The sequence below is a fragment of the Somniosus microcephalus genome, chromosome 2 (genome assembly GCF_052327205.1).
Source record: "Somniosus microcephalus isolate GS21.2 chromosome 2, FLI_Smic_1.0, whole genome shotgun sequence".
NCBI lineage: Eukaryota > Metazoa > Chordata > Chondrichthyes > Squaliformes > Somniosidae > Somniosus > Somniosus microcephalus.
In genome coordinates this window covers 3,840,507-3,853,034 of record NC_140988.1, presented here as the reverse complement: position 1 = coordinate 3,853,034, position 12,528 = coordinate 3,840,507, and the positions used below count along the sequence as shown (strand labels likewise).

Here is a 12,528-nt window from a genome sequence, read left to right as displayed (position 1 = left end):
TTTGCAGCTGACACAAAGCTAGTTGGGCATGTGTGCTGTGAGGAGGATGCCGAGAAACTCCAGTGTGATTTGGACAGGTTGGGTGATTGGGCAGATGCAATATAATGTGGATAAATGTGAGGTTATCCACTTTGGTTACAAAAACAGGAAGGCAGATTATTATCTGAATGGCAATAGATTGGGAGAAGGGGAAGTGCAACGAGACCTGGGTGTCCTTGTGCACCAGTCGCTGAAGGTAAGCATGCAGGTGCAGCAGGTGGTTAAGAAGGCAAGTGGTATGTTGGCCTTTGTAGCGAGAAGGTTTGAGTACAGGAACAAGGATGTCTTGCTACAGTTGTACAGGGCCTTGGTGAGACCACACCTTGAGTATTGTGTGCAGTTTTGGTCGCCTTATCTGAGGAAGGATGTTCTTGCCATGGAAGGAGTTCAGCGAAGATTCACCAGGCTGATACCTGGGATGGCAGGAATGACGTATGAGGAGAGATTGGGTCGATTGGGCTTGTACTCGCTGGAGTTTAGAAGAATGAGAGGGGAGCTCATTGAAACTTATAAAATTCTGACAGGACTGGACAGACTAGATGCAGGAAGGATGTTCCCGATGGCCGGGGAGTCCAGAACCAGGGGTCACAGTCTAAGGATAAGGGGTAAGCCATTTAGGACAGAAATGAGGAGGAATTTCTTCACCCAGAGAGTGGTGAACCTGTGGAATTCTCTACCACAGAAGGCAGTAGAAGCCAATTCATTAAATATATTCAAGAAAGAGTTGGATATATTTCTTAAGGCTAAAGGGATCCAGGGGTATGGGGAGAAAGCAGGGACCGGGTACTGAAATTGGATGATCAGCCATGATCGCATTGAATGGCGGAGCAGGCTCGAGGGGCCGAATGGCCTACTCCTGCTCCTATCTTCTATGTTTCTATTGGTGGGAGCTTGCTGTGCGCAAATTAGCTGCCGCGTTTCGTACATTACAACAGTGACTGCACTTCAAAAAGTACTTCATTGGCCGTAAAGTGCTTTGGGATGTCCTGAGGTTGTGAAAGGCGCTGGAGAAATGCAAGTCTTTCTTTTCCCACCTACGCACAGAAGGAAGGTCACTAGCTGGTTAAGTGACCACAGGCTAGTCTTGTGCCCTAGCTGGCTGATTGACAGGTACCAGGAACTCCTGTCGAGCACCACACCTCACCACAAAATGGATCAGTCTATTGCCACCATTTTCCTGGCCACAGCATGGCCACACACTTCACCCCATCGAATGATTATTACATCAGTTGGACACTGTTGTCAATGACTCACATTTGGAGCAAGCACCAGGCTTTATAGCCATCACATGCTCTAGAAGTTCCACAGCTGTGGAAATCAGAGCCTCGAGTCTGGTTTAAATTGCGCTGTGAAGCAGAGTGATTAATCTCTTTTGCACATTGCACAGCTGAGGGAGTCCCTCTGCTTCATGGGATGAACAGGGCTTGGCAGCGCTGCAGATAGTGATGGTGCTGTGCAACATGTGGAAGCTGTTGGCAGCTCGCTCCGCCTCAAACCTTTTTTTGGGGAATATAATGGACCGGATTATCCGACCCCCATGGGTGTGTAGGTGCCCGTAGGGGCCTCGCAAGTGGCGGTTTCAGGCGTGCGAAGCACCTGCGCTAAAACCCGGCACTTGGAATCTGTGAAGAATCCTCGGGACCGATCCTCCGCCTGCCCGGGAGAAGGGCCTCCGCGGGGGGAAGAGTTCTGCTTTCTGCACAACCTCCGCCCGCTGACACCCTTTCAAAATCTCCACCTGGTAAAAGCGCAAGGCCTGCTTTTACCAGCATAAGAGTTTAAAAAATAAAAAATAATTTTTTCCCCCCACTGATTTATAATTTAAAAAATACTTTTTAAAAAGCTAAGTTTAATTTTAACCCTGTAAAAAAACTTTATTTTTTATAATTACATTTTTTTGTTTAAAATATTTAATTTTGTTTAAAATATTAAATTTTTTGTTCAAAATATTTAATTTAATGTCATTTAAATTCATTTTAAATGTGATTAAAAATTTTTTTTTTTTTTTTTTAAACTGTTTAACACTTTAAAAAAAAAGTGATCCCCATTCATACTTATGACAGATCTGCGCGCAGAGACCTGTCAAAAGTGTGAAAAGGAATTCCCTTCTTTGATTGGTTCCCCATGGCCCACCTGATCCCAGGGGCGCTTGCGAACCGCCTGCGCCCCGGGATACCCGGGCCCTGCGCATTTCGTAGAGCAGAGGCCCAGGGTCGCAAGCCCTGGGACCTACGGAGCCGGCAGGTAAGGGTACGAGATTTATTCTGATCAGAGGCGCCTGCCTGCAGGAAGCCTCCGATCGGAAAATCCAGCCCAGTGTGTCCCAGACAAAAAAGGTCTGTTGTTTCACGTTTCCAGTCAGAGGAACATTTATTTCCGGCCCTTCCCTTGAGCGTTTTTTTGGCTTATACTCCTTTGCTTTGGACTCCAGAATAATCTGTTGGATTTATCAAGTGCAGTCGCACTGACGCGGGTAAAGGGGATTCCAGCGATTCCATTTTAATTTGTCAAACAAAGAAATCGTGCAACTTCAGTCTTCTAGTTTTGTCCCAGTTTGAATGGCCAATACAATATTGGACAGGGTTCGTGCCAGATTGGATTTGGAGATGAAACTGCATAATGCAAGGCTAGATTTATCTGAAATTCTCATTTTCTAATAACGTGTATTTATACAGCGCCTTTAAAGTAGTAAAATGTCCCAAGGCGCTTCACAGGAGCGATTATCAAACAAAATTTGACACCGAGCCACATAAGGAGATATTGGAACAGGTGAGGTCGGTTTTAAGGAGCGTCTTAAAGGATGAGAGGTGGAGAGGTTTAGGGAGGGAATTCCAGAGCTTGGGGCCTAGGCAGCTGAAGGCACGGCCGCCAATGGTGGAGCGATTATAATCAGGGATGCTCAAGAGGCCAATTGGAAGAGCGCAGAGATCTCGGAGGGTTGTAGGGCTGGAGGAGGTTACAGAGATAGGGAGGGGCGAGGTCATGCGTTTTCTATCTCATTTTTTATAGTCCCGGTGAATGGATTAAAAAAAATAAAGTATCTGCATTTTATTATTTGTGCAGTAAGAACATAAGAAGTAGGAGCAGGAGTAGGCCATACGGCCCCTCGGGCCTGCTCCGCCATTCAATAGGATCATGGCTGATCCGAACCTAGACTCACATCCACTTCCCTGCCCTCTCCACGTAACCCCTTATTCCCTAGGAAACTGTCTATCTCCGTTTTAAATTTATTTAATGTCGCAGCTTCCACAGCTCTCTGAGGTAGCAAATTCCATAGATTTACTACCCTGAGTGAAGAAGTTTCTCCTCTTCTCAGTTTTGAAAGGGCAGCCCCTCATTCTAAGATTATGCCCCCTAGTTCTAGTCTCACCCATCAGTGGAAACATAAGATAAGCATAACTTAGGACACAATGAGAGATGGATTTTCTCTTCACAATATTGTTCCTTAATTAGGTGAAAATGTTCATTAACCTGGGGGAGGTTCACATTTCAGACAAGTAACGAGCTCAGCTTCTCGAAAAGTGGAACACAACAGCTAAATGTAACTACAGAAGACGCTGGAAAAACTCAGCAGGTCAGGCAACATCCGTGGAGAGAGAAACAGAGTCAATGTTTCAGGTCGAAACCCTTCGTCAGGACTGAGAAAAAAAGGCAGGAAATGAAACAAAAGGCAGTTTGGGGGTTGGGAAATGGGGGAGGGGATGAAAGAAGAGACATTAAGAGATATTCAAGGTGAGACGAGATGGTAATAGGACAGGTAAAGAAACAGACAATGGCTCGGGATGACGTGTGAAATGCGCTGGCAGTGAAATGCGCTGGCAGAGTGAGAGACAGCTGCCGTGTGGGAGAGAGAAAAAAAGGAAAAGTCGCAAATCAAAAGTGTGGATAAAAAATACAAAAATATAATAGGGGCCGAGGTTATGATCTGAAGTTGTTGAACTTGATATTGAGTCCAGAAGGCTGTAAAGTGCCTAATCGGAAGATGAGGTGCTGTTCCTCGAGGTTACACTGAGCTTCCGTGGAACAATGCAAGAGCCCGAGTACGGTGAGGTCCGAGTGTGAATGGAGCGGTGAATTGAAATGACAGGCGAACGGAAGCTCGGGGTCACCCTTACGGACTGAACAGCTAAATGTAACGATGCCCATTAGCAGCGTTAGGTGGCCTGCCTATACACGCTATGCTCAGCCATAATATCATCCCAAAGCACACTCGCCTCTGAGTCAGACAGTTGTGGGTTCAAGTCCCACTCCCGAGACTTCAGCACAAAAATCTATGGGTTTTAAAAAGTATGCTACAAATATAGAAATTTACGGCACAGAAGGCCATTCGGCCCATCGTGTCTGTGCTGGCCAAAAAAGAGCGATCCAGCCTGATCCCACTTTCCAGCTCTGGGTCCGTAGCCCTGTGGGTTATGGCACTTCAAGTGCATCTCCAAGTACTTTTTAAATGTGATGAGGGTTTCTGCCTCTCCCACCCTTTCAGGCAGTGAGTTCCAGACCCCCACCACCCTCTGGGTGAAGACATTTCTCCTCAACTCCCCTCTAATCCTTCTACCAATTACTTTAAATCTCTGCCCCCTGGTTATTGACCCCTCCGCTGAGGGAAATAGGTCCTTCATATCCACTCTATCTAGGCCCCTCATAATTCTATAAACCTGAATTAAATCTCCCCTCAGTCTCACGTTACTTGTCTCTGCACATTCATTAACAGACAATTCCAGAGAGACTCTGGTAACCGTGGCTCCACACTGATCTCTGCAGCTGCTTCTCATTTATATGTAGTAGATCTTTTTGAATTTTAAATTTGACATGTTTAAATCTCTAAACTGCAGGAATGAGATTTAACAATTTAAATTGTTCCCTTTCTGGGCCGGAGAGGTTGATTGGCATTGCATCAGCAATATCATGCTCTTTAAAAAAGGTACTTACGCTGTTAAGTTCTATTCTAGCCCAAACCTCCTCCGGTGAGTTTAATGTGCAAATCCAGCAAGTTCTTGAAAGTAACGGGGAGGCCGAGGGCGAGATGGTGAAGCTAATGGCAGAGCGGCGGAAATCAACCGGCAATTTCTGGAGATTTGCAACTCGCGGCTCATCACAGAAATCACAGAAACCCCACAGTGCAGATAGAGGCCATTTCGGCCCATCGAGCCTGCACCGACACATATCCCACCCGATCCCCGTAACTCCTACACCAACACATATCCCACCCTATCCCCGTAACCCCACGTATTTAATCCCCCTACCACTAAGGGTCAATTTATCATAGCCAATCAACCTAACCCGCACATCTTTGGACTGTGGGAGGAAACCGGAGTACCCGGAGGAAACCCACGCAAACACGGGGAGAATGTGCAAACTCCACACAGACAGTCGCCCGAGGCCAGATTCGAACCCGGGTCCCTGGTGCTGTGAGGCAACAGTGCTAACCACTATGCCACCGTGCTCCCCGAACTCGCGGCCGATTTGTGCATTAATAACAGCGTGTGTCGGTAACACACCGTTAATGTTCCAGCAAGATTCGGCCCATTATAGTTCGTTGTAAAAAAGGCAAATTACAATCGCCATTTCAAAGGAATTCCCTTATTTATTTTTTTTGGAGTTGGGGGGGGGGGGGGGTGGGGTGGAAGAGACTTCGTCCAAATACTTCCATTTTAAACAAAAATTCACGGTGACTCAAGACATCAATTCATTGACTTTAGAAATGTTGTTTTTAAAATTTGGTCACTACTTAGAAAGAAAGACTCCCATTTCTCCAGCGCCTTTCACCACCTCAGGATGTCCCAAAGTGCTTTACAGCCAAAAAAGTCCTTTTTGAAGTGTAGTCACTGTTGTAATGTAGGAAACGCGGCAGCCAATTTCCACACAGCAAGCTCCCACAAACAGCAATGTGATAATGACTAGATAATCTGTTTTAGTGATGCTGATTGAGGGATAAATATTGGCCCAGGACACTGGGGAGAACTCCCCTGCTCTTATGCGAAATAGTGCCATGGGATCTTTTACATCTACCTGAGAGAACAGACGGGGCCTCGGTTTAACGTCAAATGCAAAAGACGGCACCTCCGACAGTGCAGCACTCCCTCAGCACTGCCCTTCCAACACTGCAGCGCTCCCTCAGTACTGCCCCTCCGACAGAGTGGCACTCCCTCAGTACTGCCCCTCCGACAGTGCAGCGCTCCCTCAGTACTGCCCCTCCGACAGTGCAGCGCTCCCTTAGTACTGCCCCTCCGACAGTGCAGTGCTCCCTCAGTACTACCTCTCTGAAAGTGCGGCGCTCCCTCAGTACTGCCCCTCCGACAGTGCGGCGCTCCCTCAGTACTGCCCCTCCGACAGTGCGGCGCTCCCTCAGTACAGCCTCTCCGACAGTGCGGCTCTCCCTCAGTACTGCCCCTCCGACAGTGCGTTGCTCCCTCAGTACTGACCCTCCGACAGTGCGGCGCTCCCCCAGTTCTGCCCCTCCGACAGTGTGGCACTCCCCCAGTACTGCCCCCTCCGACAGTGCGGCACTCCCCCAGTACTGCCCCTCCGACAGTGCGGCACTACCTCAGTACTGCCCCTCCGACAGTGCGGCACTCCCTCAGTACCGCCCCTCCGACAGTGCGGCACTCCCTCAGTACTGCCCCTCCGACAGTGCGGCACTCCCTCAGTACTGCCCCTCCGACAGTGCGGCGCTCCCTCAGTACTGCCCCTCCGACAGTGCGGCACTCCCTCAGTACTGCCCCTCCGACAGTGCGGCACTCCCCCAGTACTGCCCCCTCCGACAGTGCGGCGCTCCCCCAGTTCTGCCCCTCCGACAGTGTGGCACTCCCCCAGTACTGCCCCCTCCGACAGTGCGGCACTCCCCCAGTACTGCCCCTCCGACAGTGCGGCACTCCCTCAGTACCGCCCCTCCGACAGTGCGGCACTCCCTCAGTACTGCCCCTCCGACAGTGCGGCACTCCCCCAGTACTGCCCCTCCGACAGTGCGGCACTCCCTCAGTACTGCCCCTCCGACAGTGCGGCACTCCCTCAGTACTGCCCCTCCGACAGTGCGGCGCTCCCTCAGTACTGCACTGGAGCGTCAGCCCAGATTTTTGTGCTCAAGTCTCTGGAGTGGGATTTGGACCCATAACCTTCTGATCCAGAGGTGAGGGTGAGAGGCAGTTACAAACCTTTCTCTCCAACAAACGGCAAAGACCAAGTGAAGACATCCATGAAATTGGGCAGCCAATAGGGATGAGGGGAACAGTTGAACTGTCGAATGTTCATGACGTTGTTCTCGTATTTCAAAACTGCAGCTGGAAGACAATAAAAAACGAGGAAAATGAAGATCAGCAATTTTCTGTGAAGGTCCGAAATACAAGCGTCTATACCAACATACAAATATACAGAATGAATGCAGCCAAATACAACTAAAAACGAGAGAGATAGGTTAGCTCTTCCTGCACAAGCTTTCTGCCACTGTGTTAAGTATAAAAGGAGCCACTGATAGAATTTCAGGACACACGATGTTAACAACATATTCTACTTTCAATTAATCTTGTAATTTTATCTCCAAAATAGGTCATTGTAGTCATCGATGGATTGAGCCCAAGAGGTGAGAATTGAAGTTAAAGGGGCAATTTTTGTTAACCAAAGGTATTAAGGGATATGGGGCAAAGGCGGGTATGTGGAGTTAGGTCGCAGATCAGCCGTGATCTCATTGAATGGCGGAACAGGCTCGAGGGGCTTTAAAAAAAAAAAAAACATTTATGGGATGTGGGCGTCGCTGGCAAGGCCGGCATTTATTGCCCATCCCTAATTGCCCTCGAGAAGGTGGTGGTGAGCCGCCTTCTTGAACCGCTGCAGTCCGTGTGGTGAAGGTGCTCCCACAGTGCTGTTAGGGAGGGAGTTCCAGGATTTTGACCCAGCGAGGATGAAGGATCGGCGATATACTTCTAAGTCAGGATGGTTTGTGACTTGGAGGGGAACTTGGAGGTGGTGATGTTCCCATGCGCCTGCTGCCCTTGTCCTTCTAGGTGGGAGAGGTTGCGGGTTTGGGAGGTGCTGCCGAAGAAGCCTTGGCGAGTTGCTGCAGTGCATCTTGTAGATGGTGCACACTGCAGTCACGGTGCGCCGGTGGTGGAGGGAATGAATGTTTAAGGTGGTGGATGGGGTGCCAATCAAGTGAGCTGCTTTGTCCTGAGTGGCCTCCTCCTATTCCTATGCTCTGACTTCACCTGTTAGTGGAACGTATTGAAAATTCGGGAACATGCTGCACACAAATGTCAGGCAATTGTATCTAGCATATGCCCAGGTTTGCAATGTTGCCCCTGGCAGCGAGAAGTCAGATAATTAATCTTGTACATTCCAACTTTTGAGACATATTTAAAAAAAATGTAAACCATTCTGTGATTTTTCTAATACAATATTTAGCAACGGACTGAATGGCGATGGAGTTGCACCAATGACGTGAATGCTGAAGTGCTGGGTCCACTTCCTTCACCCCTACCCCTCGGGATATGCTTCCACAAGATGCAGCAATCTTGCGGTATCCTCACCCAACTGGCCATCCCTCAATGTACGTCCCTAATCAGTGAGCATCCGACAGCAGAACCCAATCCTATTCTCATCGCACATCCATTTGTAGCAAGGGTCACTGGATAAGCAACCAGGAGCAGGAGCCCTGGCTGACTATTAACTCCTGCCTTGCACAAGGGTGCGGAGACCAATTAACAGCGACTACCCTGGCCGAGGTGCACCAACCAACGGACTCTCAGGTCTTGGTGCATCCTTGTCCTGGTTTGAGACCAGTAGCTGTTCACATTGATGCAGGGCCGGCAGATCAGGCTTAGAATACTGGTTTCATGTCCCACTGATACCCAAATGTCAGCTGAGCTTTAATGTCGAAGAAAAAATTGAGACCTCCCACTGATTGCAGTTATACTGTCGCTTGTGTGAAGCACCAAAGCAGCGAGGCCATCTCCTCAACACAGTCTCGTAACCGGGGAGTGAGGAAGAATCAGAATCAGAAAAGATATTGACCTAACAACACAATCTCGCAGGTTTTTCCCCAAACACCTTCATGAAGATGGGACTCCTTTGCGGTGCCCAGATGTCAGATTGAGCCGGGCTGTTGGGTTTGCATTTCCAAAAACAATTCAGAATTCATCGTCTGAAAATAATCAGCAAACTTCTGCTTGGGTCTCAGAACCCACAGACACTTAATATTTACAGAACCTCAATTCTTATTGCAACAGACCATGGAGTTCAAGGGCACCCATTTGTTAACTTATCTTTCAATGAAAGTTCCCGACATTAAACTTAATACTAAATGAAATACTTCGTAAAGGGTCTAAACATTTCACCAGAGGCTGCATGGAAGCAATCAGTCTCACTTGTGGACATGTACACAAGGACATACAAGGGTCTGGAATCCTTGGAAAGACAAATGTTGCTCGAGTAGATCAGGCTCAACACTCGCCAGTCTGCACAATATTCCAGAACTTACAGGAGCAAGCCAGTGAACAGACACAACATTTCACAAACGATAATGGCTCACTGAGTATGTTTCCACACATACTGTAGGCCTCCCGTCATCCTCTGAACACTGGAAAAGCGCTGATAGTACCTCGTCATCTCTGGTGAGCTATCTCCCAATGCAGTCAATTCCACTGCAGTCAAATACTTCACAGAGATACAAAACTGGACTCTCTTCAGTGTTCATGATGAAAGGGAACCTTTTAGGGTATGCCTATTTGGGTCAGAATTTTCGCTCACAATATCCAAACACAAAATGGGGATGAGAGATAGAATCATACAGCGCAGGAGGCCATTCAGCCCGTCGTGCCTGTGCCGGCTCTTTGAAAGAGCTTTGAAAGCCCTACTCCCGCCGCGCCCCCCCCCCCACCCCACCGCTCTTTCCCCAGAGCCCTGCAAATCTTTCCTTTTCAAGTATTTATCCAATTTCCTTTTGAAAATTACTATTGAATCTGCTTCCACCGCCCTTTGAGGCAGCGCATTCCAGATCGTAACTCACTCCTTTTATAAAAGATTCTCCAGGGGAGAACTGTGTTGGAGGGGGCCGACTTTCGGATGAAACGTTAAAGCGAGGCCCCGTCTGCCCTCTCACGTGGGCGTAAAGTATCCTACGGCACTATTTCGAACATTCTCCCCGGTGTCCTGGGGCCAATATTTATCCCTCAACCAACATCACTAAAAAAATCAGATTATCACACTGCTGTTTGTGGGAGCTTGCTGTGCACAAATTGGCTGCCGTGTTTCCCACATTACAACAGTGACTACACTTCAAAAAGTACTTCATTGGCTGTAAAGCGTTTTGGGACATCGTGGAAGGTGTTGTTGAAATGCAAGTCTTCTAAGGCACAGATTATTCAGCACTCTTACTAAAAAAAAGGACAAAAGTTATAAGCTGCAAATCGTTGAGTATAACATCAAACTATGTCAGTGATATTCTTTGAACGAGTACAAATATGCAGTTAGTGCCTTTGGAAGAATTCTGACTTATGGAACAGTAAAGAGATGAAACAGCATTAAAGATCTGAATTCAAATGGGGACAGCTTGTAGTGACAAGGACCCATTGATCTGGGTAACAGGGTGTCCTCTCACTCTGCACGAGGGGACCGCAGCCCCTTCCATAAATATTCCTCAACACTTTGCAAACTTTTAGAGGAGCTAAAATATTACTTTTATTAAAATAAATCTGCACACTTTTTTTGCAATGCAGTGTAGATTAAGAAAGAAAAGACTTGTATTTCTATAGCGCCTTTCACAAACTCAGGACGTCCCAAAGCGCTTTATAGCCAATGAAGTACTTTTTGAAGTGTAGTCACTGTTGTAATGTGGGCAATGCGGCTGAATATTTGCGCACAGCAAGCTCCCACAAACAGCAATGTGATACTGACCTGATAATCTGTTTTTAGTGATGTTGATTGAGGGATAAATATTGGCCCCTGCTCTTCTTCGAAATAGTGGCTGTGGGATCATTAACGTTCACCTGAGAACAGGCGGGGCCTCGGTTTAACGTCTCATCCGAAAGACGGGTAAAGAGGTGAAGTGCCTGCTTCACATACGGCAATTGCTCGCTTCACTCCAGCTCTTGCTCAGCATTGGATTGCTAACATTTCACGTCATTTTAATAAAAAGCGATTCAAAAACAGAATGCACTGTGATTGACCGTGGGCTTTCACAACCTCTCGCGATACAACACTCTTGAGGCAGATGATGTGGAGAGACTGGAGACGCTGGGATTGTTCTCCTTAGAACAGAGAGGGTTAAACGGAGATTTGATAGGGGTGTTCAAAATCATGAAGGTTTTTGATAGAGTAAATGAGAAACTGTTTCCAGTGGCAGGAGGGTCGGTAACCAGACGACACAGATTTAAGGTAACTGGCAAAAGAACCAGAGGGGAGAGGGGGAGAATTCTTTTTATGCAGCGAGTTGTTGTGATCTGGTTCTATTCCTATCTATCCAGTCGTAACCAGAGAATCACCTGTAACGGCTTCTCTTCCTGCTCCCGCATCGTTACCTCTGGTGTCCCCCAAGGATCTATCCTTGGCCCCTCCTATTTCTCATCGACGTGCTGCCCCTCGGTGACATCATCCGAAAATACAGTTTCCACATGTACGCTGACGACACCCAGCTCTACCTCACTACCTCTTCTCTCGACCCCTCCACGGTCTCTAAATGGTCAGACTGCTTGCCCGACATCCAGTTCTGGATGAGCAGAAATTTTCTCCAATTAAATATTGGGAAGACCGAAGCCATTGTTTTCGGTCCCCGCCACGAACTCCGTTCCCGAGCCACTGACTCCATCCCTCTCCCTAACATCTGTCTGAGGCTCAACCACATTGTTCGCAACTTTGGTGTCATATTTGACCCTGAAGTGAGCTTCCGACCACATATCCGCAGCATAACAAAGACCGCCTACTTCCACCTCTGTAACATCACCCGTCTCCACCCCGCCTCAGCTCATCCACTGCTGAAACCCTCATCCATGCCTTTGTTACCTCTAGACTTGACTAATCCAACGCACTCCTGGCCGGCCTCCCACATCCCACCCTACGTAAACTTGAGGTCATCCAAAACTCGGCTGCCCGTGTCCTAACTCGCACCAAGTCCTGTTCACCCATCACCCCCTGTGCTCGCTGACCTACATTGGCTCCCGGTTAAACAACGCCTCGATTTCAAAATTCTCATCCTTGTTTTCAAATCCCTTCATGGCCTTGTCCCTTTCTATCTCTGTAAGCTCCTCCAGCCCCACAACCCCCCCGCCTCCCCTGGAGATATCTGCGCTCCTCTAATTTGCCTTCTTGAGGATCCCTGATTTTAATCGCTCAACCTTTGGTGGCCGTGCCTTCAGCTGCCTGGGCCCTAAGCTCTGGAATTCCCTCCCTAAACCTCTCCGCCTCTCCCTCCTCCTTTAAGACGCTCCTTAAAACCGACCTCTTTGACCCAGCTTTTGGTCACCTGCCCTAATTTCTCCTTATGTGGATCGGTGTCAAACTTTT

General features: G+C 48.1%; 1 protein-coding gene across 4 annotated transcripts in view; it reads right to left on the bottom strand.

The window, feature by feature from the left end:
- The window catches only part of LOC147122495 (protein phosphatase 3 catalytic subunit alpha), a 408,075-nt gene that overhangs the window by 37,945 nt on the left and 357,602 nt on the right, over positions 1-12,528 (bottom strand). For all 4 annotated transcript variants that reach the window (XM_086005830.1, XM_086005811.1, XM_086005840.1 and 1 more), the window contains exon 9: positions 7,191-7,316. In XM_086005830.1, coding sequence (XP_085861956.1) covers positions 7,191-7,316 — 126 coding nt within the window. The remainder of the gene's footprint in view (positions 1-7,190; positions 7,317-12,528) is intronic.